Raw genomic sequence first — 27743 nt, 5'->3', positions numbered from 1 at the left:
TGTCCCTTCAGTTTAGTTACAGAGCTGAAGTGCATATTTTCTAAGGCTGAGATGTAAGGCTTTTAATCTGTCTGACACAAGAGAGGAAGCTGCATGTTTAATGTTACCCTCTGTAGACTCACAGCCGAAAAACACAACCCTATTTTAATAATTAATGATGTTTTTGCTGAATTTGTTATTTTAAAGCTGCCATGCTGCACAATATTTTGTATACTTTGTTATACGTTGGAAAAGATCGAGGAAGTACCCTTCTAAAAGTGTACCCCTGCCTTTCCCTTGGTGACACTGTGCATTATGATATTTTCACCCGTTTTGCCATCTTTTTTAACTATGCTTTACCTCACTGTGCTTCGCATTGCTTCTCTGTGCTTTTCGAAAACCAGAACTAAAGTGAAAATGCTTCAGAAACAGGGCCATTAATGGTGTGTCACTGTGTGTTGTGACACTGTGCTGCAACGAGCGCCCCAGGGAAGGTTTTGGGTCATTTAGTAATTTACTCTCCAATTCAGACACTAAGTGAGTAAAATGTGTTTTGGGTGAGCAAACTGCCACACGCCCTTGAAGTCATGAGTACTTTCAACAAATGCAAATAATGCGAATTTATGGGGTGTGCATTAATTACAGCCTTACATTTTAACTGTAATGCTTCTTTGAACTACTGTACAAAACTGTGGCTTTACCATGAATATAACAATTATTCTTATTTGCTTTATTGACCACATACAATATGGCTGCGAAGCAAATAAACACAGAATCAGATTTTTTTTTTTATGCCAATGCTTGCGATGGAATATACTTAACAAAAGGCCTGCATGCACATACTATATATTTATAAAGAATCCAGAATCCAGATTCCAGTCTCTTATTCACCAGTCAGAAACACATATTGCAAGTGAATAGATTCAACCATATTTTTTTTTATTTTTTTAATTACATTGTTGGTCACATGCTTTTGACAATTCCCAGACATGCTACAATTAGCCTTCCAGACATTTCTGTGATCTGTCCTCTAGTTACTGTATTCAGTATATTCACAATTGACCATTGAGATGCTGGGAACCATGTAAGTATAAGAAGCTTGACAACATGTGAACTCAAGCTGTGCAGCAAAACTGTGCATTTGTTATGCATTCAATTTAAATATCATGCATAATTCATATCAGGAGCGCTGCTTGCTACTGCTTATGCAATAGTCCTGCAGGTCTACCATGATATCTACAGTAAACAGGGAACAATGAGACAGGCAGAGCATGTATTCATACCCCTCGCTCCCCCCCTGCAGGGCCGTGCTGCCCGCCAGCTCCTCGAGAGGGTACAGTCCCACGGGATCGATGCCCGCTTGGAGGCTTTGAAGGAACTGGCCAAGCTGTCGGCTGACATCACCTTCGCCACCGAGTTCATCAACATGGAGGGCATCACTGTGCTGGCAAGACTGGTGGAGAGTGGCACCAAGTGGGTGACTATTCATTGTGTATTGGAGAATCTCCACGCGCTGTGTTTTTGCTTATCTGAGAATCTGCACGCGCTGTGTCTCGTTGTCTATAGGAGAATCTGCACGCGCTGTGTCTCATGTATAGGAGAATCTGCACGCGCTGTGTCTCGTTGTGTATAGGAGAATCTGCACGCGCTGTGTCTCGTTGTGTATAGGAGAATCTGCACGCGCTGTGTCTCGTTTTGTATAGGAGAATCTGCACGTGCTGTGTCTCGTTGTGTATAGGAGAATCTGCACGCGCTGTGTCTCATTGTGATAGAGGCATGTGTCCTGTGTGTTGTGATAACACAGTATAGCTTTCTGCAGAAAGATGCTTCTTGAATGAACAGTAAGTGTCTTTTAACAATACCCATTGTTAAGTAATCACGTTATATCGCAACCTGCATATTGCCATGTAAATCGTGACATTTGGGTTGCATTGCCCCCGTAGACTGCAATGTGTTCACTGTTTACACAGAGATTTCATTTGTGTACAAAATGTAGTCTACTACTAACATCCCTTGAGCTATAAGTAGCTTTCAGTGTTATTTTTATTGCTTTTTCACTGATCCGTCACTTTATTTTAGGGTTCTTGGAATTGGAATAGCTCTGGGATCTGTTGCTCCATGTTTCTCTTATCTGTGCCTACCTGGCTGGCAAAATGAAATGGTCAGATTGCACACTGTGCTTAGTTCGTGAATTACATTTACTAAAAGAATCTTAATAAATTAAATGTGTTAGAAGAAAAACACTTAATGTCAAAATGTTTCTCATTGTATTTATTACGTTTCCTTCGCTGTTTATAAATTTAGCATTATTCAGTGTGCATTAATTAGATGTCATGAATTACTGTCCTTACTAAAAGTATTGCAATATAAATAAAAATAAAAAAATACTTGGGCTAAGGGCTAAGTAAGTAATAAGCTGAAGATTGACACCTGTATTAACTTGTTCTAAATCTTATTTAAACAAAGGAAGAAGAGGATTTTATTTGAATCCCTAGAAACAGTTTTGTCCTGTCGTAGCTTCTAAAAAAGCCCCAAGCTGTTCATTGTAGGCGCAGATGGATGCCTGTGATTCTCAGTGGCGTGTTTTGATTGGCTTGTTGCAGTTTCGGGGAGATGCTGGCCTTCACTCTGACTGCTTTCCTGGAGCTGATGGACCACGGGATTGTGTCCTGGGAACTGCTGTCTGTGCCCTTCATCAAGCAGGTGAGATGGGTTCACACAGGGCTCTGCCGCTGGGACTGCATGGGTTCCAATCTCGTCCCTACTGGGAGCCCACCGGGGGGCGCTGCTCCTGTATGTCAGGGAGGAAAATAGGCTGGGCCCAATTCACCTTCCAGCTCTACAGCAACCCCTGCTGGTTAACTTTGTAAAAATCTGTTGCTTAGGTTTGGCAGTTAATAAACAATTGGGTTTAGCTTAGTTCATTTCAGTTTATTCACTTTGTGCTCACAGGGCCAGTACTGGTACAGTAGTGCAAGCACTAATACAGAAAGACCCCAATAGTCCACAAGCAAAAACTATACAACATTTCCTATAGATCAAAAGTCCTGTCACTTCATAATTGGACATCCAGATTTGATGATAAAACGGGTAAAATTGATTTAGAAGTGTAATATCTGTAATCAAAGGCACATGTACATGCAAGTGTGCAACATATGTGAAATGTTTCCAATGTATTTATTTTAAATCAAGCTCTCAAGCTCTGTGGGGAGGTTGCTACCCTGCCCTGGACACCTAAAAAATGGGTGAGATAATATCTCAAATATGCTGTGAATCACCAAGCAAAACAAAAGATTTCAAGTCAACCATTCCAAGAAGTTAACACACACACACACACACACACACACACACACAAACCTCCTTTCTGTCTGAGTTCTCCACCGCGGTGGTCTGTCCTCAGATTTTAGGTCGGAAGTGTTTTTGGCAGCCGCTTGCTTTCCCACAGTCTGTGTGAACCTTGATCCCGGCCTAGTTACAGGAACGCAGCCTGAGAGGGGTTGCAGTCGCCTAGCAACCCAGCAAATGAATGCAGGCTTGAAAAGCCTTTGGGCCTCCGTCTGTCAGGGGGGCAATGCTGTGCTTGTTTTCAGAGAGCGTGAAGAGAGGGGAGGGGCAGCTCACAGCCCCCACAGATTCCTGCAGGTCCCACAGGCCACTTAACCCCCAGCAGCAAGCAGGAAGTGCCCGAGCCTGCAGGACACTCTTTCTGGGCAAGAAATTAAAACTAGACATGTAGCACACACTTGCGTGTTCCCTACTGCTTTTAACCCTGTAATTCCCACATGCAATACAACTCTTGCCATGGTCTGTATCATTGATCATGCCTCCTTTTATGTATTATGGTTATAGTTTTGTAATCAATATCAAACAAAGTGGCTCCATTTTAATCCCCCCCACCCCCTCGGTAATGTTTCGATTTAAAATGGTTACTGTGCCAGTTGCCTAGTTACCAACTTGCGTTGAAAAAGGTTTTAAATCTGTCTCAATGGAAAATACAGTTGTCCTTGTATAATGAATTATATTGTAATGCAGTGTAAGAGCAGCATATTATAGACAGGGTGTGCTCATATCCCCTCAGCTCTGCAGGTGCTGAGGACTTGCAGCTCTCACTCTTTGATGAATAATGGAGAGGCTATGTGCTCAGAACAGGAAGAGAGCCGCTGTGGCACAAACACACAGCTCTGTGTTCACACACAATGAAAGCATTAACCCTGCTTCACCTAGAAATCATTTCATATCAGTGCAGATCTGGGGAACAGGAAAGAAAGGGCACGCTCAATAAAACCCCAGTTGCAAAATAAAATATGTAGTTTTGCTTTCCAGAGTGGTTGAATAAATGTAAAAAGAAAGAAAAGCAAACAAAACTACATTCCAAATATTTTTCTGTTAATGACATTTCCTCTTCATTTTACCCCCAAAAGAAATGTGCTGAATTGTGACTGCCAAGACTGGTACAGCATTCAATGAAGCATTGTCCTTTAAAGCCTTTAGCCAGAAACCTATTTTTCATACCCAGTCATTCTACATTGGTAGTAAGTGCATCATATTTGAGGTACCACTGCAACTGTGGGACAGACGGTTCATTAAAATCCTGTGCATATATTTAAAGAGGAGACGATGATCTGTTCAGGGATAGCAAGAGATTTAGTGAGCAGGTAGTCTGAAGTGATCCTGCAACACACTCCTCATCCACAGTTGTGCTGCTTTCCTAGAAAAAGGGGAATATTTCAGAATATTTCAGGGTACCCTTCTACTCGTGAGATGTCTTGCTTATTAAAATATTTATCATATTTGTAACCCTTTGCGGTCCATTTATTCTGCTTCTGTCAGGCTTGTCCAGTCCAGTTTATTTTACAAGCACTGTTTTAAAAGTCATTTTATTCACAGTAAAGCAGGTTTAAAAGGCACAGCATATCACCATGACACTCAGCACCGCATCTCCAGCCCTGACCCACCCCTTGCTCGCTGTATTTATCACATACCTCTTCTGAGTCGTACGTACTGAGCAATCATGTCCTTATCACTCGATTTATCACCAGACTCCTCAATAATGCAATCCAAGTCATTATTTTATTCCTAGAACATCTCAAAAACCTTGGCGAATGTCCACAGTTTTCTTTGACTGCTGGGTGTGGAAGCAGCTCTCTTGGTTGTTTATGTCTGTGTTATGTCTGTGCTGAAGGGACGATGCATTTTGCTCAGATCCGCTTCCATTATTTTTCTACGGCTTCTGTCGGCCATTGAAAGCTTTTCTCTGTTTTGTTTAGAGAAAAAACTGACTAGGGACCTGTGAATGAGGCCTTTTTGATGATGTCGGACAGGGTCCAACATTGGACTGGAAAGGGTTAAAGAGGAGACAGTTATCTATTCAAAGATACCAGGGTATTTAGTAAGTAAAGGGTCTGAGTGAGGAAACATGGACAATACAATCTCCACCCCTAGCCTTGCTATAAATCATTTGTAACTTCTAATCTTTTAAGCTGTAGTAAATACACAGCTGTGTCAGAAGTCTGGAAGCACCTGTGAATCTCACTGTTCAGTCTTTTTCTCATTATAAAAGAGATTCTTTCACAATGAAGGCAAAAGCGAGTAGCGAAGCAACACTAAAAAAAGAGGCTGTAAAGTTAGACAGAATTCAAGAACATTCCAGATTTAACAGTTTTAACCAACCGAAGAAAATGGAGCAAAGTGATTCTGCTGAAAACAAAGGAGGCTGTGGATGACACAAACTTTTGAGGACAGATTTTAGGTAACTGCTAGTAATTCCTATAGTGAATTGAAGGCTCTCAAACAGAACATTATCAAATGGCCTCCAAAACAAAACTGAACAGTGAGTAGGTTTTGAGAAGGAACTAAAACTAAATGATATTGAAACACTAAACGAAACGTAATAAATTCAGTGACAAACGTTTAGAGTGGAAGTTTTTGTCAATGTCTTCAAATTTGACGACACTGAGAACGATTTCTAATCATAACATTTGTCATTGAGCGTATTAAGCTGATAGCACTTGGTGAAATGCTAAGTGTCTAACTGTACAGCCTCTCACCCAGTGTCTTTGTGGTGGACAGGAATCTTTGATGGAGGGACCTGACAGCATAGGTCTCATTCGACTTCTGTGGAAAAATAACTATTAAAGAGAAATAAACCAGATGCAAGAGGAACACCCACATGGAATCAAAACCTGGCAAACTGCAGTCGAAGAAAACAAATCTTGTGCTTTAGATCATCCAGGGCCTTTCCTGTAGACCTACTGCTGCTCTCCTCCCAGTATCTGCATAGAGGCCAGCGTTCAGAAACTGTAACCCTCTCCCTGCTGGTGCAGAGTTGTATGTTTTATTGTTGAAGTAATGCCGTAATTTGAATGCCTTTCTACTGTACATAAACACCCATACCTCTCCCCACCTTGGCATCAGTTCACTGGTCGGCAGTGCAATCTAGAATTTAAAGTTAAGCTTTTAACATGCAAGGCTATATATAACCCCTTCGCATATTTGTGACGTCGTGGTACCCTACCAGTCCTCCCACTCTCTGGGGTCCTCGACTCTGGGCTTGCTATGTGCCTAGACTGGGGGAGTGTGAAGGCGATGGAGCTTTTAGTTAATGTGCTCCTGCTTATTAGAGTTTTGCAGACTGACCGTGTCAGCCCATGGTGACAGTGCCTATCCTCACCCCTCTCTGTCTGTCAGATCGCTGGCTATGTGAACCAGCCCATGGTGGACGTGTCGATCCTGCAGCGCTCGCTGGCTATCCTGGAGAGCATGGTGCTGAACAGTCAGTGCCTTTACCAGAGAGTGGCGCACGAGATCACAGTCGGCCAGCTCATCGGACACCTCCAAGTGTGAGCATTGCTGTTTCATTGAAAGGGGTATTGCCCCCAAACAGGGTAATAGCCCTTTATAAAAGGTTACCTAGTAAAAGTATAGCAACGTATAATAAAGCATGGGAAACCATTGGTAAACATTGTAAAGAATAGCAAGGTTTGATCAAGCATATTAATAAACACAGCAAACCAGGGTTAGCTATGGTAAATACATAGTGTAACATGGGAAAACTGCAAAAACACTGGGCAAAAATGCCATGCTAAACATTTAAGTGAACTGAAGTATTTCTAAATGTAGCACAGCTTAGTGTTTTTGTAGTTATTGGTGGTACTTGCAGTTATACCAAACTAGTAATATAATTCCCCTATCTTCTAAAAGTGTGAAGCAATGCTTGCATTACCTTGTACTGAAAGTATTACTGTTAGCAGCGGCTGTGTTTGGTAACTCTGTGTGGAATTGCAGCTCAAACCAGGAAATTCAGACCTACGCCATCGCACTCATCAACGCACTCTTCCTCAAAGCACCAGAAGACAGGAGACAGGTCAGTGCACTGCCACTGGGGGGGGGGGGGGGGGGGGGGGGTGGGGGGGAAAGGGGGGGGGGGGGGGGGGGGGGGGGGGGGGGAGGGGGGGGGGGGGGGGGGGGGGGGGGAGAGGGGGGGGGGGGGGGGGGGGGGGGGGGGGGGGGAGGTCTGTGTGTCTCTGGCTTAACGTGGTCCTGTGTGTTTCTGTCTCTGCGTGTCTGTGTCTCTGCGTGTACACGGATTATGCTAGAAGAGTATACTGTTGCACTAAAACTATTATGAAGACATAAATAATAAACATTGCTTCAAATGTAATGTTTTTTTTTACTGTGTCTGGTATGATGTGCAATGAGTCATTATACCACTAATTCTGTGTTGTTTTCATCACTGTTAGTTTATGGACCAAAAACATCCCCACATAGATGGTGGCCCTAGTAAAGTAGTGCAAAGCATGGATTAAAATCCATTGTCTTCCCTCCTGCCAGCACTAGTATCACTGCATCCTCTAGTCCTGTTGACGGTGGTTTGGTTTGTATGTTACACTGCAGAGTGGAATGTGCAGGCATCTCAAAGACCAGTCTGCTGCTTCCAGGGTTGAAACACAGTCCAGTTGTCTTAGCCAGGATGTAATCATTTTTCCGCAGTGAAACATTTTGCACATAAAGCATAGTAAAAGGGGGGCTAGTAATGTTAACAAAGGTTAATAGTAACACTTTTTTTTTTTAGAGCATTGCTTTGTACTTCTTTAAAGATTAAGCCGCTTCACATGTCATTCTCATACACATTTTCATTTCTAGTTTATGTTTGCACTGACTAACTAGTTCGGAGTTCTCATTTTTCTATCAGTCTGCTTGTTGTGAGCTTGTCTAGAGAATCCTTCCTCCTTCCATTCAAATCATGTGACCTTTCAATTTGAACAGAATGAAGGAGGAGTCCCAGCACTTAGGATTCTACAGGCAAGCTCAAAGGCAGGTCGAAGCAGATTCAGAGAACACTGAACCACTCCGAACGATTGCAAACACCGCACAACAGCAAGGGGAATGTAAGAAAAGCAATCCGAAAGGCATTGGAGCTGCTTACTCTTAGAATGGTTTTAAACCCACCCTGCACACAGTGTGTCTTGAAGTTCCGGTTCTGTGCTGCAGCAGTTCTTTCTTTCCAGGCTGCTTGCTTCCCAGCTGGTATGAAATCCTGGCAGTGTAGTCTTGTTGTTACTGGCTCTGTCAGCTTCACATTGCATTGCAGGGTGTGTGCATCACTGTGCTTGTGTATAAGTGTGCATTCTCTGTTTCCATTGCTGTCCTGCCCTCCGGACTAACCCTGTCTCTGCACCGCATACCCAACACATGCAGGAGGAGCACACTAACCCCCTAGACCTGCCGCTGACTGTAAGTAGCCTTTCTCCATTCACCACTCTTCTGCTGTACGCTCATTGAGCACCATACGCTTTGAAAAGGAGCTGTTACCTGGTTCCTGGCTGTGCCAAGCTGCTGATTTTCATTGGGGAATGCATCGGCTGTGGTGCTGCCACGGGTTAGGGAGGCAAAACCAGCTGGGACTGTTTCTCCTCACCGGGCTACAGTGGACCCTACTGGCCAGCCACCAGCGTGGGCTTGTGTGTCACCTGCCGGGCTGGCCTTTGTCCTCCAGGGGTCGGTAGCTCTCATCTGGAGCTGCTGGCTGTAAAGAGGAGATTGGCTTGGGGAATCGGAGACCCACTGCCCTTCAGTTCTGCTGAGCTGTTGTGAACATAATTGAAAACTAATACAGCTTTCACACTAATAGCCTGCGATGTAAAATCTTTTTATATTTTGTTATAAATGCTGTTATAGAAAGAAACACAGAGTGCACTGATCTGTATCCACTGGTTGAAGCCCTGTTCCCAGAGCATTTCTTCTTTCTCAGTGGGTGGAATGGTTATGACATGCAGTGAACATCAGATCCTGCTGTCACATCCAGACACTTCACTGTTGCTCAGAGATATCATTTGCCCCCTCTGGTGGCAGGAGGCAGCACTGCAGCTCCCGTGCTTGACTTTAGTGAGCTAACACGTTGTTTTTCGTACATATCTTTATACAACAGATTTTTTTTTTTTTTTTTTTTGTATGTGGTAGAAAAGTATTTTTTTCTAAATGTTCTTTGATTTTAACTGTACTATCACAACTTTTTTTAAATTAAGAAAAAAAAGCTCATAAACAATATACCTATAGTAAAAACACAATCTCCAAATACTGTAGTCCACCTGTCTCTCTGAGGCTAACAGGAACAGTGACTGAACTACATCTCCCAGGATGCCGTTCAGCAGCTGTCATGGTTGTCTCACTCCAGTGTTTGTGTTTTCTCTGCAGGAAATGGCCAGCACTCTTGTGCAGAAACACCTGAGGTCCATCATATTGAATGTAAGTACAGCACGCTGCGCATAACTGCAGGTGACTGAGCTGAATAAAGCGTTTCCCTTTGAGCACAGTTAGTTTGCTAGTCCTTTGATTTCTGATTGTATTGGGAATGGTTAAATACCTAATTTACATTCCTCTGTGACACAACTTTAAATCACAATCACTTATTTTTTTACCGTTAGTCAAAAAAAAACAAAACAAAAAAAAAAAGTTGTTTTTGGGTTCGTTGCAGAGTTCAGGAGCATTTCTTTTGTTCTAGATGCCTGCCACAAGCAAGTGGAACCTAGGCTAGAAAGCCAAATTAAAAGCCAGTGCCATCTAGTGCACAGCAGTGTATTATCAAGAAAAAAAAAACAAACGAGGAAACTTGATCCAAAGAGGGAGATCATTAGATGGTGCCGGCTCTTGCTTCTATAAAGATATATGCCTGTGTTGCATATATCTGATCTAGCATCAACTTGACAACCATTTATTATATCTTTTAGTGTCTTGTAATGACACTTACTAGCCCACTTGCAGTAGCATCTTGCATATGTTTGGGGGAAATCTTTAGTCTTAACTTGAAGACTGTGCCATTATCAATAACAGTGAAGCACTGCCAACATCAGAGGCATGCACAAGGGGGGGGAGCATCCTCTCCAAAATATTGATTTCTGCTTATCTCTCTCTCGCTCTGTCTCTGTCTCTCTCTCTCTCTCTTTCGCTCTCTGTCTCGCACTCTCTGTTTCTCTGTCTCTGTCTCTCTGTCTCTCCTTCTCTTTTTCTCTCTCCTCACTGTCTCACTGTCTCACCTCTGTCTCTCGCTCTCACTTTCTGTCTCTGTCTCGCTCTCTCTGTCTCTCACGCTCTTGTTCTGTCTTTCTGTCTTTTTCTCTCTTGCTCTCTCCTCGCTCTCTCTCTGTCTCACTGTCTCTCCTCTTTCTCTCACTCTCACTCTTTCTTTCTCTGTCTCGCTCTCTGTCTCTCGCGCTCTTCCTCTGTCTCTCTCGCTCTCCAGCACATCATCCGTGGGAATCGTCCAATCAAGGCGGAGATGGCACACCAGCTGTATGTGCTGCAGGTGCTGACCTTTAACCTTCTAGAGGAGCGCATGATGACCAAGATGGACCCCAGTGACCAGGTAAACAGACTCATTTGACTGTATGCCGTACTTTATATTCGGAACATTACTGTAAATACTGTGCAGCAACCAACTTACATTTAAAGCTTGCAATATTTTATTTGCAAGGTGGTATTCAGTGGGGTGGATGTCCTTGTGTAACTTATAGTGGTTGCTGTTACCTGGAGTGTGAGGAGAAACAAGGGGACGTTATCATATTATATTATAGCCAGGACACTGCAATGTAAGAAGTGAATTTGTTATTCAAACGGAACTGCCTGATATATGAAACGGCATCTCCCTGCTGTAATAATAAAATAAATAATAATCTTTATATAGCGCCTTTCATAGTGGACCACCATCACAAAGTGCTTTACAAGATACGAGACCAGGGTGTGTGAACTATGCATCAGCTGCAGAGTCACTTACATCAGCTTCTCACCCCAAAGACGGAGCACAAGGAGGTTAAGTGACTTGCTCAGGGTCACCCAATGAGTCAGTGGCTGAGCTGGGATTTGAATCAGGTACCTGCTGGTTACAAGCCCGTTTCTTTGACCACTGGACCACACTTGGCACTTTGATGCTTCTTTTACAGAATTTGAATAGGTCGCTGTCTTGGTATTGTGCAGATGTGCAGAAGCAGCACTGTTTGACTTGAAGTGTTTTTTAGTACGGATGGTTATGATGATTGAGCCTCTCTCTCTGCGGTTCCCACAGACTCAGAGAGACATCATCTTCGAGCTGCGCAGGGTAGTCTTTGACGCGGAGTCTGACCCCAGCAGCAGCAGCACAGAGAAGCGCAAGACCATGTACACAAAGGACTACAAGATGCTGGGCTTCACTGTGAGTGTGCTGAATATGAGGGCTCCATCCAGATTGAAGATTACAAATATGTGCCCCATCTGGGGCACTGGTAGTGTAGGAAAGAGAGCTCCACTCAGCACTGCAGAGCACTCTAGTAGTATAGGAAAGAAAACTCCACTCAACACCGCAGAACACTCTAGTAATAAAGGAATGATCCCTCAAAACAGCTGCCTGTCTTGATTTTTTTCAGTGTAAGACACTGAAACTTATTCTAGTTTTTTTTCAGAACTGATCACATTTTATTAAACGTCTACACGGCAGTAAACTAAATTCTTTAGAAATGATGTACACTGTTATACTTTAAGCAGTCAATTGGTTTCATCAAACATTTGTTGGTACCAGATAACCACAGATAGGTAGCTGATACAACCCATGTGAATCCTCTGTGCTGTAAAATGTTCTAATAATACAGCTGTGGTTTATCAGGGTAGAAGTTGGTCAAAATCAAGCAGACAAATGTTGAGACAAGATGTCTTTTTCACAATGTCGTTTGGAGAGTCGCACGCTGTCCCTCAAATTTAAGCTTAAGCGTTTTTATCATCTGTTACATTGCTGAGTATTGTAACTTATTATTAAACGAATTATTAAGAGTTGTTTTTCAATTACTTCTTCTGCCTCTATAAATGTATATCCTTTGTTATACGTTCAGATGATTGAGTCTGTCTTTCTTAGCAGCTCAAATCTCATCTATATTTTTAGACATGTAATGCAATCACTTGGGGTCAGCAGTGGCAGTCTGTGCTGTAGCTGCTCTGTGGCGTGAGTCTGATGAGTCTTCTCCCTCCTCAGAATCATGTGAACCCTGCTATGGATTTCACCCAGACTCCCCCAGGCATGCTGGCCCTGGACAACATGCTGTACCTGGCCAAGGGGCACCAGGACACCTACATCCGGGTAAGCAGTCAGGAAACCAGCTTGAGAACTGGGGCTGGACCTTATGGTGCTGCTCACTCACAAGAAGATAACCTAGCTAAGGAGCTTGCTATCAAAGGATCTAGCGAACCAGCTGACCTGATTAAGAAATTGACTGCCTTGTCTAACTAACATGGATGCGAGCTTGGTAAGGAACTAGCTGCCCTAGTTGTTGGATAAAGAACGGACTGCTCTATATAGGCCAGAAATACAATGAATATTTATATACTCTACCTATCGCATAAAATGTTTGTCTTTTAACAAAGCGGTCCATCAGTAAATGACATTTGGTCGTGATACAATCAGCCAATCGGGACATCATGTGACGTGATGCATATGGTACTGCAGCCTGCATGTCGTAATAGGTATCGTATCACGAGGTCAGTGCATCATCACACCCCTTTGAGAGCCGGGGGCACCACTCCTTTCAGCGTCTCTTTCTGTTTCCTGCCCTCCCAGATCGTGCTGGAGAACAGCAGCCGCGAAGATAAACACGAGTGTCCGTTTGGGCGCTGCGCCATCGAGCTGACGAGAATGCTGTGCGAGATCCTGCAGGTCGGAGAGCTGCGTGAGTGTCTCCAACCGAGAGAGAGAGAGAGAGAGAGAGAGAGAAGAGGAGAGGAGAGAGAGAGGGAGGGGTTACTGCAGGAAGGGCTTCTACCAATGGAATAATTCCATAAGTCAGCCAATCAAAACCTTTAATTATCCAGATGAGTCAATTGAGAACAAATTCTCATTTACAATGACGAGCTGGCAAGAGGCTAAGACCACCACAGCAAACATAAAACACAACAAGAAGTAAAAAACACATAATCATAAATAATGCAACTCAGCAACAGCTTAGCAGGTACAGATGTCAGTCAGCAATGAGTCGGCCCTACAGCTAAAAGCAACCTCTGATACAAACTGTTCCAATTTGAACTTTTGGCTGTTGCAAACTGAAATGAGTGACAACCAAAACTGTAGATGCCCTGGGAGCAACCAGTTCAATAAAATGACTGGATCTTAAGTTGCACAATGAAGAAGAGAGCTCCAGTGAACTACGCAAGTAAGCAGGTGTTCACGCAATGAAGGTTCGGTAGATGAACATATAGCAGTGCTTCAGTCCCTTGTATTTAGATGGTCAGTTAATTGATTGTAAAGACTGCAATGGGAAGTTCTGTAGGGGTCACCAGTGACCAATTATGTAGCAGAATGGCATCCAAGTTTTATCAATAGGCTTTTAGAGGCCATGTTATAAATAACATCCTCATAATCAAGCCTTACCTGGCTGTCATTCTCTATGTAGATCTCAGACGTGCATTTTTGAAAGACATGTGTTTCCCTGATAACAGCACAGAATAGTATTTAAGTCTTCAGACCGTCTAAAAATCACTTGGGTAAAGCTTTGCCACTGAATCATCTTTTTTCGTGACTCATTGCTGCAGAGACGGTCTGGGTAATGCCCCCCCGCCCCCCCCCCCCCAGCTAACGAGGGCTGCAATGACTATCACCCCATGCTCTCTCTCCCTAGCTAACGAGGGCTGCAATGACTATCACCCCATGTTCTTCACTCACGATCGCGCCTGGGAGGAGTTCTTCTGTGTCTGCATCCAGCTGCTCAACAAAACCTGGAAAGAGATGAGAGCCACAGCCGAGGACTTCAACAAGGTGAGAGTGAAAGAGGAGGCTGAGGCTTCAGCACAGACTGACAGGCTGCTGGAGTGCCCCTTTATGTACACATTGAATTGGCTAGTGTCCCTGCCAGAGCACCATAGATTTGATGAAACCTGAAATGGAAACGATTGGTTGGGTACTTTTCTGATGAAAAATTAATAGTCCTGTCAATTTTAATGAAAAGAAAAGAACATTCATTTTGCAAAAAAAAAAAAAAAAAGCAACAGCATTTTCAAAATACACCTTTTTTTTTTTTTTTTTTTTTACTTGTCCCTGTTGCTTTTAGGTTATGTGGGCAGAGAATTTAACCATGTTCTGTGTATGCTGATCTGTGTGTGCATTGATATGACCTGTTTGTTGAATTGATCTGTGTGTGTGTGTGCGCGTGTGTCTGTTGATGTTTGTGTGTCAGAACTGATCTCTGTGTGTGTGTATGTATTTATCTGTTTGTTTGTGTGTGTGTGTGTGTGTGTATTGATCCCTGTTTGTATTGATGTGTGTGCGTATTAATCCCTGTCTGTATTGATGTGTGTTTCTGTGTGTGTGTGTGTGTGTGTATTGATCCCTGTCTGTATTGATGTGTGTGTGTGTGTGTATTGATCCCTGTCTGTATTGATGCGTGTGTGTGTGTGTGTGTGTGTGTGTGTGTGTATTGATCCCTGTCTGTATTGATGTGTGTGTGTATTGATCCCTGTCTGTATTGATGTGTGTGTGTGTGTTGATCCCTGTCTGTATTGATGCGTGTGTGCTCTCTGTACAGGTGATGCAGGTGGTGCGGGAGCAGATCACTCGCGCTCTGGGAATGAAGCCCAACTCTCTGGACCAGTTCAAGGTTAAACTGCGCGGACTGAGCTACTCTGAGATCCTGAGACTGAGGCAGTCAGAGAGAATGAGCCAGGATGACTTCCAGTCTCCTCCCATCATGTGAGTCACACCCTGACCAGTGTTCGCGCTAGGCCTCGCCAATGACCCCCTGAAATAAAAAACGTCTAGCTGAATTTCTCTTAACGCGCCCATGTGTCCCCCTTCCCAGACCAGACCCAATAGCATTTTGCATTAACATGACATGTCTAACGACAGCCTAATCTTTTTTACTTGTTTGTTTACACTTGCGTATTCATAATTAAACACCCGTGCCATTATTCTCCAGTCCAGTAGAATGCACTCACACCCTCCCTGGTTACAGGGAGTTTCACAGTAAAGCCTGGACGACAAGATCAGGCTTGTTAACAGCATGGCCCGGCGCAAATATAACCTTGTATCCCTGTTACCCCCGACCATTACTTCTGGAAGAATAAGTAATCAGCTTCGGCAGTGACTGTTGAAATGTAGGCTATTGTATTTGTGCTTAAAAATACTGAAATTCGTCTGCTGTAAACTTATCTATTTGCTAGACAAAAATCTGTGATTTGGAGATATGGAGTGACCTAGCAAGTGAATGGGAGAAATGTGTACTTCTGCGTACTATAGTACAGATTATAGACAAAGTGCTGTAGATTTGTGAAATGAAAACAGCATCATTGATTAAAAAACAAATAAATAAATAAAAATTAGCCTACGGTAAAGTTATAAAGTATGTGAGATTTGTCTTTTCTATGCTAAAAAATGCTAAAATTCATGGCCAACATAATTCACTATGTGTTGAGCACCAACATCAACCTGTGTTGTAAAAAATAAAGCGCATTTTTTTTTAAAACTGCCCAAAATATTTTCTTGGGGGCTAAGAATGAAAAATGTCAAAGAACAAAAATGCCTTTTTGATATGGAAATTGTCAAAATAAAGGGGCAGCTGGAAGGTAAAAATTTACCAGTCAGGACAGTGGCATTTACTGCTACTGTTGGTATCTGTATCTGTTGGTAATGTGCCACCTTCTAATGCAGTGATTTTCAAACTGGGAATAATTCTGAAATGGCAGACAATGCATTTCATGTAGTACAGCTTGCCAATCTATTGCAAGCTTTTGTCTTGTAATCAACGTTTAATCACTAACACCAGACTGATGAGCCGTGACAGAGCGTTCAGTGCACACATGGCTAATTAACATATTAAATATGTACGTTTTAAATAAGCCCTGTTTAAATGTCATTTATAAACAGCTGGGTCGTTACTGAACTCTGTTTTGGGGATTTTATATATACATATTAAAAGACCACTACAAAATTATCAGTTTCTCTGGTTTTACTATTTATAGGTATATGTTTGGGTAAAATGAAAATTTTTGGTCAAAATAACAAAAAAGATGCAGTGTTGTCAGACCTTGAATAATGCAAAGAAAATAAGTTCATATTCATTTTTAAACAACACAATACTAATGTTTTAACTTAGGAAGAGTTCAGAAATCAATATTTGGTGGAATAACCCTGATTTTCAATCACAGCTTTCATGCGTCTTGGCATGCTCTCTACCAGTCTTTCACATTGATGTTGGGTGACGTTATGCCACTTCTGGCGCAAAAATTCAAGCAGCTCGGCTTTGTTTGATGGCTTGTGACCGTCCATCTTCCTCTTGATCACATTCCAGAGGTTTTCAGTGGGGTTCAGGTCTGGAGATTGGGCTGGCCATGACAGGGTCTTGATCTGGTGGTCGTCCATCCACACCTTGATTGACCTGGCTGTGTGGCATGGAGCATTGTCCTGCTGGAAAAACCAATCCTCAGAGTTGGGGAACATTGTCAGAGCAGAAGGAAGCAAGTTTTCTTCCAGGACAACCTTGTACTTGGCTTCGTTGATTTTAGTTAATTAGTAATTACAATAAAAGGATGTTGATGTTTCCAGCAACTAGAAACCTGTTTGAGGGACTATTTTTTATCAAAAAGTAAATATAATATATTTCTTTCCGTTATAATACTGTAACTTTTATAATTCTATCCATCACACACTTCAAGGCGTGTGCGTTTTGTTGTATCATGTTGTTGTACAGACCTTTTTTTTCTGTTTTCATTTTATTATGACAGGTGGGGATTAGCAGTGGACTACATATTTTGGAAAGGGGTATGCAGCTTAAAAATATTGAAAACCCCTGTTCTAAAGTGATTTGTTGCAATGAATATCCTTTACTCCGTGATACACCAGCATTACTGTGACACATTTCCCAATTTTTTCCCCAGAAGTGACAAAGAGTATTGTTTGATTTTAAAACCTCGTGAGGATGCATGACTGATCAGCTACTGATAATTTAACTAGCTGCCAGTCACACATCCTTATTAATCTTGTGCAGACTATGTAATAAGGTAATTAATTAATAGCTAGTTAACCCCCGGCCAGAATATAAAAGCCTGCAGCTGTCTGCGCTGAAGGTTGAGAGTGTCAGAAGAGAGACATAAGTCTGTGGAATGAGACATCGCCCCAATCTTGTTCATTTGGTCTCTGTGATGTAATGAGACATTGCCCCAGTCTTGTTCATAAGATCTGTGATGTAATGAGACATTGCCCCAGTCTTGTTCATGAGATCTGTGTGATGTAATGAGATATCGCCCCAGTCTTCTTCATGAGATCTGTGTGATGCTGTGACAATGATGGCTGCAGTGGGTGACGTCAGACCAGAACCCAGGAAATAAACAACAGAGGTGGAGTTTGGTGGAGTTGAGCGATTGTTACCGCTCAGCATTTAATAATTAAACAAGCAGAAAACAAAAGGTTGCAAGACAAACAAAACACGGGACATAGCACTTTCGCCAAAATAGAGACAAACAAAACAGACTACACAGACAAACATGGTGAGCTCATATTGAACTCTTCTTCTTCTTCTTCTTCTTCTTCTTCTTCTTCTTCTTCTTCTTCTTCTTCTTCTTCTTCTTCTTCTTCTTCTTCTTATTATTATTATTATTATTATTATAACCTCTGTCTCCAATCCCGTTCTCCACACACCGAACACACAACCCCAAGTGAGTGAAAATGTGCAGCTTTTATGCAGCTGTACCGAGACTCGATTGCTAATCAATCATTCAGTTGGAGTCTCTGTACAACTGCACGTGAATTAATAAAGTGCAATTCTCTGTGCTCGCATATTATTACATTTTACCTGCATGTGAAGTGCTGTGCAATCCTTGTGCCCGAATACAAATAAACATTTTAAACAACTTGTGTTCCACAGACCCATTTATATCCCATGTACCAATGACTATACACCAACATTAATACACAACACGCAACATATAACACCGAAATACACACAGGGGCGGGCAACATTGCCACAGATGCAATGAGACATCACCTCAGTCTTGTTCGTGAGATGTCTGATGGTTATCTTCGTCTCCGCTGTGTCTTTCCAGTGAGTTGCGGGAACGCATCCAGCCTGAGATCCTGGAGCTGATTAAACAGCAGCGTTTCAACCGGCTGTGCGAGGGGAGCTGCTTCCGCAAAATCGGGAACCGCCGACGGCAAGGTAGGGCCCCAGAGGCTTCTCCAGCTGCACTTTGCAGAGCTGAGGGGAGCTACAGCAAGTTAAAGGTGGAATGGAAAGGATTTAAAAAACATAGCTTGCCTTACCCACGTATCAGTCATGTTTCTTAACTCAAATCTTTACTATCTCATTACTGCTCCATCTTTATTTCCTTATTAATGTTTCCCATAGTAACAGCAAAGCCAAGTTCAATAAAACAAAGCATATGTAAGCACTATAAAATGTACCATGTGCTGAGAATCTTGAATTGTTTTAGTTGAAGATATGCCAACATACAATGCTAAGAGGTAATTCCTGCAGGAGTGGATCACTCGAATGGTCTCACTGCAATCAGACCCGTAGAGTAATATTAGTAACATCTATAATATGTGCACATGTTGAATTGAGGTAAACAAAACAAAACAAAAAAACAAAAAAAACAAACAACTATAAGTGTCAGAGCTTTTAAAGACAGGGTTAGCACTCCTTTGTGACAGGACACACATACAGACACACCTACAGAATAGAATCTCTGTAGTCATGGATACAGACCACGCTAAAGTCAGTCCGGGCTGAGTCCTCTCTCTCTCTCTCCCCCCCCTCCCTCATGAAGGCAGCAGTAGAATAATGAATGAGAGAAAGCAGTGTGCCAGATAGGAATGATGTATAAGGAATTCGGTACCAGTCTTGTGGTTTATCCCCCCCCCCCTCTCTTGACAGAGAAGTTCTGGTTCTGCCGCCTCTCTCTGAACCACAAGGTCCTTCACTATGGAGATCTGGAGGAGCCACCACAGGGGGAGGTGCCCTTCGAGTCCCTGACTGAAAAGAGTGAGTGTGAGGGAGGGGCTTCACAGGCTGCCACCAGGGGGCGAGCCACATCACTATTATTATTCACTTTCCTAAACACAGCAGCTGCACACTATTTAACAGAATTCAATATTCCTGTATAAGAGCAACTGAAAAGGAATACATATAAGAGGACATACAGTATGTATATATTTATAGAGAAGGAAGGAGTAATTGTAAAACAAATCACTATTTCACTAATAAGCTACAATGCTTCTCCCACCTTTAAATAACAAGGATAAATTGAAGTTGATATAAATCTTGAAATGCATGGGAAGTGATGGGAGAAAAAAAGAAGTATCTTTGTTTATTAAAAAAAAAAAAAAAAGTACAGTATGTGATTAATTATTTGTCTGCTGGATACAGAACTGCTCGCTCACCCTCTCCCTCTCTCTGCCCCCAGTCCCAGTGGCTGATATCAAGTCTGTGGTGACTGGGAAGGACTGTCCTCACATGAAAGAGAAGAGCGCCCTCAAGCAGAACAAGGTCCTAAAAACCCCCTCAATACAGTACAGCACGTCTTCTTGTCAAAGCACATCCTTCATTCTTTAATGAACTCCTGTGTTTTGAGAGGGAAATAAAATCATGCTAATGTTAAAACATTAACACATTGAGAGTGCTTAAGAGAACTGGGGATACACAACCTAGTTGTTTGGTTCTAGTTTTGTAAAACTAATTAAAGACTGGAGGAAAAGCTTGGAAAGTATGTATTTATTTAAAGACAAACTTGATAACTAATGTGTCCTGCTGACTTATAAAAACACCCCTGTGGCTTCAATAGAGCTCTAAAAATCAAATCTAACAAATTATGAAATTGAATAAATTCAGTGACAAAGGTCTTGAATGTCTTTGCTGAGCTTTTTGACTCCTTGCACAGGAGGTGCTGGAGCTCGCCTTTTCAATCCTTCATGATCCTGACGAGGCCCTGAATTTCGTGGCACCAAACAAATACGAGGTGAGAGAGCTGGCCAGAGCGGCTCGTGAACATGTATTGCAAATATCGTATGAGAATAAAATGTACTGCAAATATCAGACGAGAGTAAAATGTATTGCAAATATCAGAGGAGAGTAAAATGTTAAACCAGCTTACTGGAGGAGACTTGGCATAAGAGATAAAACATGTGCAGAAATGTATGTTATTAAATGTGATAAACAGTTAACCAGGGTAACCTTGTAAAGAGATTGGTTAGGGGTTGGTTGCACTTGACTGGAGTCAAGGGCTACATTCTATTGATAATTAGTATGATAATAAAAACAGACTGTAGTCACGTATGTCCTGAGCCCATATAGTATAAATACTGGGCATGCAGGCGACACAGACAGAGAAGCCTCTAATACCTCCAGGATCATCGTGGACCATCGGTGAATCAGTCTGAGAGATCTCTCCAGGGTTCAGGAAATCTGATCAATTGCCTCTCTATTAATATTAGTGGCACATATTCTAACTAAAAAGTAACATTCAGTGAAGAATGTTATGTTGGTATTTGGAACTAGTAAATGGTAATCATAATTCTTACAAGCTGGTCCCAGATACTGTCAAACCCAGCAGACTCACAGACCTGGGCTCATGTTGAAGCTGACAGGTCAGTGGAAAGCTACAGTAAAGCTTCCGTTTGATCTTCTGTACCTTCTTATGATTGTAATAATAGGAGATGATTCTTAATGCATTTACTCAAATACTCTTACTTTATGATCTGAGTTCCGCTGTTCTAATCGGCTGCCACAAACACATATACCGTAGGCTAGATCAGCCAATGTGTCTTTAAACAAGAGCTAGCGCCATCTAGTGCACAGCAGTGTATTGCCAGTAAAACAAGGAAACTGATCGATAGATGGCTATGGCTCTCACAGGAAGAAGCAGTCGGAATGATTGCAAACAGAAAAATGAGATGACAGTAAAGAGAAAAGGAGTTTATTTCAAAGACTGATTAGATTGTATTTTATTTTTCTTCTTTCATTTTTTTCTTTCTTTGTGCTGCCCCTTGTGGTGATTACATGGTTCTTGGTATATTTATTCTGGTGTCTCTGTCTGTGTTAAGATGGTTCAGGAGCTGCTCTTCAACTCCTGTTACCTCACTAGATATATATAACATTGGTAGATCAGCATTTGCCTTCCTATAAGTAGGATAAGTAGCAATACGGAATGTGGATAATAATGATTGATCCGTTTCCCTTTAATCATGCTTGCCCCCTGTCTCTGGCAGTACTGTGTCTGGACAGACGGCCTGAGCGCACTGATTGGACGGGAGATGGGCAGTGAGCTGACCCGCAGTGACCTAGACACTCTGCTCAGCATGGAGATGAAACTCCGCCTCCTCGACCTGGAGAACATCCAGATTCCAGAGGCCCCGCCCCCCATCCCCAAAGAGCCCAGCAGCTACAACTTTGTCTACCACTATGGCTGAGAGAGAGACAGCGCCCCCTAGGGCGGAGGGGACAGGCAGGGCTCAAGCTGGAAAGGGCACCCTCTTGTGGTGGGAACACCTTTTAACAGGCTCATTTTGAAAAAGGGAAACTCGCTATTAAGATCTCCTAATAAAAGGTGTTCTCAAAGTTAGACTACCAGGGTGTGAGGGGAGATTATGTGGACCCTTTTTAAAAGTGAAAAAGTTCTTGTATACATGTGTACACTTTGAGGGAATTTCAGCTCACTTGGCAGGGTCCCCTTTTTAAATTCAAATAGAAAGTAAAACCTTAATTTTTTTTCTTCCAAACTACAGTTTTTCGACTGGTCCTGTTGTGTGCAGATCTCTCTTGCCCTGTTGCCATGGAGACAGCAAGCTGGCCTCGCCCTGTGTGGGTACTATACGTTGTGTGTAATTAAATTGGGTTGTAATGTTTTTCAGGTGACATTCCATTTTTCATAACTTAAGTCAATCTTAGATTCTAAGGTAAAACTTCAAGACTAGCTGAAATATGAAGGCAGTAACCCAGTCAACTTGGCTCTTTATCTTGGGATAGCAGGTTGACATGTTTACAGTAATAATGGGATTTATCTGAAGAAATCGATTTTACAAACACCCTGATTACTTTAATAGAGACCTATAATTACTAGAAATATGATTCTGCTTTCAAATTAAATGACGTAAACCTTCATTCCTAATATAATCTTTTATTAATATGAACTGCCATTCATTACAAGTGCTTTTTAATGACATAATGAACTTCTTGAAAGATGCTGCTTATAACCTCCAACTGCTGCAGGTAGTAGCAGCAGTGTGCCTGTCTGGGGTGGACGTTTCTGTGCCTACACACAAAAAAAAAAACTTTGAGGAATGTAAACAAACTGGACTGTAAAGTGTAATAAAATCAGAAGGCTGAACGATGGATTAAAAAAAGTAGCCAGCACTGTTGCATTTTACTGTACGACTGGAAATGTGCAGTTTGAAGTGTGAGTAGCTTGGTTTAATGAAGGACCAACACAACTGACAGAGCAAGGAGATCACGTTGGCAGGACAGGATCAGTTGGTGCCCCTATTGCACAAGCGATGAACTTGCGTTGACAAATAAATACTTGGTGGATTTCTTGGAGCCAAATTGAAATGCAGTATTAATTTTCTTCAGTGTTTAGTTGCTGTTATAAGTGAGCTGATACAATGGCTCCAGATTAGGCCTCGGTGTTGCTTTAGTGTAGCTTGACTGCTATTGTACACAATAACCTGGAGCTGCTATGCACTACAATGATGCTATTTCAAAGGGGTATAAGAGATCTGGAAAGAAGAATACAAAACCGTGTTCCTATTTCTTATACCAGCCAGACAATTAATAATGCTAATTTTGTATGTTTATTGTTCAAATCTGAATTTTCTTACTACGTCTTAACATTGGCAGCATTACCCTATGCTGGTGCTGAAGATCTCTGGGCACTGCTTTGTTTTACTATAATGCTGGTTAAGTACAACACAACAGATTCAAAAGTTGCTTTGTACCTGGTAACCCAATGACTTCCTGTTCTGTAGGTCAGGTTTACTGTAACTGTCAGCACAGGATGTTATTAATTCAAATATCACAATGTATTTTAAAACATGCAATATCATATAAGGAGGATAAAGACTTCTATCCAATTGAACTGACCTGCAAGATCCCACTGTGCTTAACAATAACCATAGAATTCTTCCAAGTCCCATAAAAACAATACCTGATTCAAATGTCTATTTTCTCATTGACAATATGTGTCCTTAACCTGTAAACTATAGGTCCTGACCATATACAATACAAAAAATGCCTGCCATCTGTAGCACACACTTTAAATGGGCAGGGACAAGCAGATGCCACCCAAGAAGTATTCTATAATGCAAAGCTGGCGTCATGCGGTGGCTTATCTAGTTGATGTAGAGTGCGGGCACATAACAAGCCAGCGAGGTTCTGTGCAATAGCCTGGGGGTTCTCATTTTAAACTCCTTGTTGACTTTTAAAAAGAAAGAAAAGGAAACAATTAGCTCAATATTACAGACAGGTTTTGAATGACTGTCTTGGTCATGTGTGACACACCATACTGACCACCTTGGATAGAAACTAGAAGTCAAAACCCATTCCCTCCTCCGTGTCTTTAACATTGTTTCTGAAGTCCTCATGGCTGCATTCCTAAACTCACCGTTGAGAGCTAGTATGGCTGCATTCCTAAACTCACCGTTGAGAGCTTTAGGAATGCAACAAAGCGTTCTTAAATAACACAAATTGTTGTGACAATAGTGACGTTTTTGTTGAGTCAACGCTCAAGAGTACCATTGAATTTAGGTACGCACACCATGCCATGAAGTATTCATTGTGTTGTTGCTAATGAGAATATATTTTTGTAAAGGACTATACAGTTTGAATTTGGGGGCACAGGAGGTCTATCTGTGGTGCCAAGTCTTTAATGAACAATAATAAACATACAGGACAGGCTGGATAGCAATCAAATGGTTACTTAACAGCATCCTGCAGTTTTCACTTGTTTTTTTTTCCCTATTAATACAATCAGTAGGTTACACTAGTCTGCTGTAATTTGAGTTTAACCCCATATGGGTTCCATACATTACACCATTAAACTAACCTGCTATTAACAGTTTTTCCATAATATAACTGTCTCTAAGGGACAAGGGTTTATAAGATGGAAATTTTGATGACTAAAAATGACCTGCCAAGGGGTATAGTTACAGAAATGAACGTGTCCAGTTCCATTTTATTATTATTTGACCATGATTTGCAGAACAGGATACTAACGGGTTGTTTGTCTTTGAGATGGCAGTGGTACGGAGTGTGGATATTGTTTTATTGGTAACTTTGAGTTCTTATTTTAATTGTGTTACTGAGTAGACTCGAACATGTAACCCTAGTGATGATAGTGAGTGAACTGTTGTAATACAAATATATAAATATATAGAAATGATTCATATCTGTATAGTTTACGTTGCTTTACTGAGACTATTAAGAATTGTCTGAATAAATTCAGGGTTGATGAAGTGATGTAAAGTCTTGTGTCTTTCTTTGAAGTATAACTTGTTTTTAATAATATCTCTTCTGTCAATCGGTCAATCAATCTTTATTTTATATAGTGCCTTTCATAGTGGACCACCACCACAAAGCACTTTACAAGATGCAGTAAAAACAAGAAAATCCATAATACTTCAAATACAGAAAAATGCATAATACATGAACTAGTACATTAAATACAGCTGAAAGTGCATAATACATGATAGTAGCATAATACATGAAATAGTAGCAGCAGCTAATAGCAGATATCAGCATTAAAGAGCATGGAAAGCAAGAGAGAACAGGTGGGTCTTGAGAGTTTATTTAAAGCGAGCAACAGTGGGAGCATCACGGACCAAAGCTGGGAGAGAGTTCCAAAGAGTCGGAGCCATGAAGCTGAATGAGCGGTGTCCAAGTGTGTTTCATTTTTGATTGGGGATAACAAGCAGGCCAGAGTCAGAGGACCTCAGCTTGCGGGCAGGAACCTGTGTGATGAAGGGCATTGTAGGTGACCAGGAGAGTTTTGAACATAATCCTGAACTTTAGAGGTAGCCAGTGCAGCTGGGCAAGACGGGGGGTGATGTGATCACGTTTTTTACATCTGGTAAGGATCCTGGCAGCGGTATTCTGGACTAGCTGCAGTTGGTTTATGGTGCATGCCGGGAGACCACCATATAGAGAGTTGCAGCAGTCGAGTCGAGAGGAGACAAATGCATGACAAAGTATCTTCGCATCCGGGAGGGAAAGGTAGGAACGGACTTTGGAGATGTTTCGAAAATGGTAGAAGGAAGATTTGACCACGGAGGAGATAAGAACATAAGAACATAAGAAAGTTTACAAACGAGAGGAGGCCATTCGGCCCATCTTGCTCGTTTGGTTGTTAGTAGCTTATTGATCCCAAAATCTCATCAAGCAGCTTCTTGAAGGATCCCAGGGTGTCAGCTTCAACAACATTACTGGGGAGTTGATTCCAGACCCTCACAATTCTCTGTGTAAAAAAGTGTCTCCTATTTTCTGTTCTGAATGCCCCTTTTTCTAAACTCCATTTGTGACCCCTGGTCCTTGTTTCTTTTTTCAGGCTGAAAAAGTCCCTTGGGTCGACACTGTCAATACCTTTTAGAATTTTGAATGCTTGAATTAGGTCGCCACGTAGTCTTCTTTGTTCAAGACTGAACAGATTCAATTCTTTTAGCCTGTCTGCATATGACATGCCTTTTAAGCCCGGAATAATTCTGGTCGCTCTTCTTTGCACTCTTTCTAGAGCAGCAATATCTTTTTTATAGCGAGGTGACCAGAACTGCACACAATATTCAAGATGAGGTCTTACAAGTGCATTGTACAGTTTTAACATTACTTCCCTTGATTTAAATTCCACACTTTTCACAATGTATCCGAGCATCTTGTTAGCCTTTTTTATAGCTTCCCCACATTGCCTAGATGAAGACATTTCTGAGTCAACAAAAACTCCTAGGTCTTTTTCATAGATTCCTTCTCCAATTTCAATATCTCCCATATGATATTTATAATGTACATTTTTATTTCCTGCGTGCAGTACCTTACACTTTTCTCTATTAAATGTCATTTGCCATGTGTCTGCCCAGTTCTGAATCTTGTCTAGATCATTTTGAATGACCTTTGCTGCTGCAACAGTGTTTGCCACTCCTCCTACTTTTGTGTCGTCTGCAAATTTAACAAGTTTGCTTACTATACCAGAATCTAAATCATTAATGTAGATTAGGAATAGCAGAGGACCTAATACTGATCCCTGTGGTACACCGCTGGTTACCACACTCCATTCTGAGGTTTTTCCTCTAATCAGTACTTTCTGTTTTCTACATGTTAACCACTCCCTAATCCATGTACATGTGTTTCCTTGAATTCCAACTGCGTTCAGTTTGAGAATTAATCTTTTGTGCGGGACTTTGTCAAAAGCTTTCTGGAAATCTAAATAAACCATGTCATATGCTTTGCAATTATCCATTTTCGATGTTGCATCCTCAAAAAAATCAAGCAAGTTAGTTAGGCACGATCTCCCTTTCCTAAAACCATGTTGACTGTCTCCCAGTACCCTGTTACCATATAGGTAATTTTCCATTTTGGATCTTATTATAGTTTCCATAAGTTTGCATATAATAGAAGTCAGGCTTACTGGTCTGTAGTTACCTGGTTCAGTTTTGTTTCCCTTTTTGTGGATCGGTATTACGTTTGCAATTTTCCAGTCTGTCGGTACCACCCCTGTGTCAAGAGACTGCTGCATGATCTTGGTTAGCGGTTTGTAAATTACTTCTTTCATTTCTTTGAGTACTACTGGGAGGATCTCATCCGGCCCAGGGGATTTGTTTATTTTAATGTGGGCATGAAAGAAAAGGTTGCTGTCAAGAAGTACACCAAGGCATTGTACTGTGGGGGAAGGCAGCAGCAGACAGTTTCCGAGGTTCAGGGCAGCTATGTTGAGATTCTTAAGTTGAGTTTTAAATCCTACAAGAAGTTCAGATTTGTTAGTGTTCAGTTGAAGAAAATTGACAGACATCCAGGCCTCGATGTCTTGAATGCAAGCAGAGAGCTGGACCATGGCAAAGGGGCTACCTGGGTTGAGTTTTAAGTAGAGCTGGGTGCCATCAGCATAGGAGTGAAACATGAGGCTGTGTTGGCGGATAAGGTGACCCAAGGGAAGCATGTAGATATTGAAGAGAAGGGGCCCAAGAACAGATCCTTGGGAGACACCACAAGTGACTGGGTTTGCAACACCACTAAGTCCAGCATAAAAAACAGACTGAATGCGTCCGGACAGGTAAGAGGACATCCAGGAGA

General features: G+C 41.9%; 1 protein-coding gene across 2 annotated transcripts in view; it reads left to right on the top strand.

Moving 5' to 3' along the window:
• Window positions 1-24922, top strand: part of LOC121319200 (engulfment and cell motility protein 2) — a 57819-nt gene extending 32897 nt beyond the window's left edge. Inside the window, exons 7-23 of one of the 2 annotated variants that reach the window (XM_041256398.1) lie at window positions 1283-1452; window positions 2583-2682; window positions 6667-6818; window positions 7264-7342; window positions 8677-8712; window positions 9673-9723; window positions 10718-10840; window positions 11537-11662; window positions 12473-12577; window positions 13055-13163; window positions 14109-14245; window positions 15012-15175; window positions 18523-18635; window positions 19353-19460; window positions 19882-19964; window positions 20356-20433; window positions 21683-24922. In XM_041256398.1, the coding sequence (XP_041112332.1) occupies window positions 1283-1452; window positions 2583-2682; window positions 6667-6818; window positions 7264-7342; window positions 8677-8712; window positions 9673-9723; window positions 10718-10840; window positions 11537-11662; window positions 12473-12577; window positions 13055-13163; window positions 14109-14245; window positions 15012-15175; window positions 18523-18635; window positions 19353-19460; window positions 19882-19964; window positions 20356-20433; window positions 21683-21883 (1935 nt within the window). In that variant the 3' untranslated portion in view covers window positions 21884-24922. The remainder of the gene's footprint in view (window positions 1-1282; window positions 1453-2582; window positions 2683-6666; window positions 6819-7263; window positions 7343-8676; window positions 8713-9672; window positions 9724-10717; window positions 10841-11536; window positions 11663-12472; window positions 12578-13054; window positions 13164-14108; window positions 14246-15011; window positions 15176-18522; window positions 18636-19352; window positions 19461-19881; window positions 19965-20355; window positions 20434-21682) is intronic. The other variant, XM_041256399.1, reaches the window with a different exon arrangement.
• Window positions 24923-27743: the final 2821 nt, after the last annotated feature.

Source organism: Polyodon spathula, chromosome 8 (genome assembly GCF_017654505.1).
Source record: "Polyodon spathula isolate WHYD16114869_AA chromosome 8, ASM1765450v1, whole genome shotgun sequence".
NCBI lineage: Eukaryota > Metazoa > Chordata > Actinopteri > Acipenseriformes > Polyodontidae > Polyodon > Polyodon spathula.
Note: the sequence above shows the minus strand (reverse complement) of the source record. Positions and strands in the feature narration are given on the sequence as shown.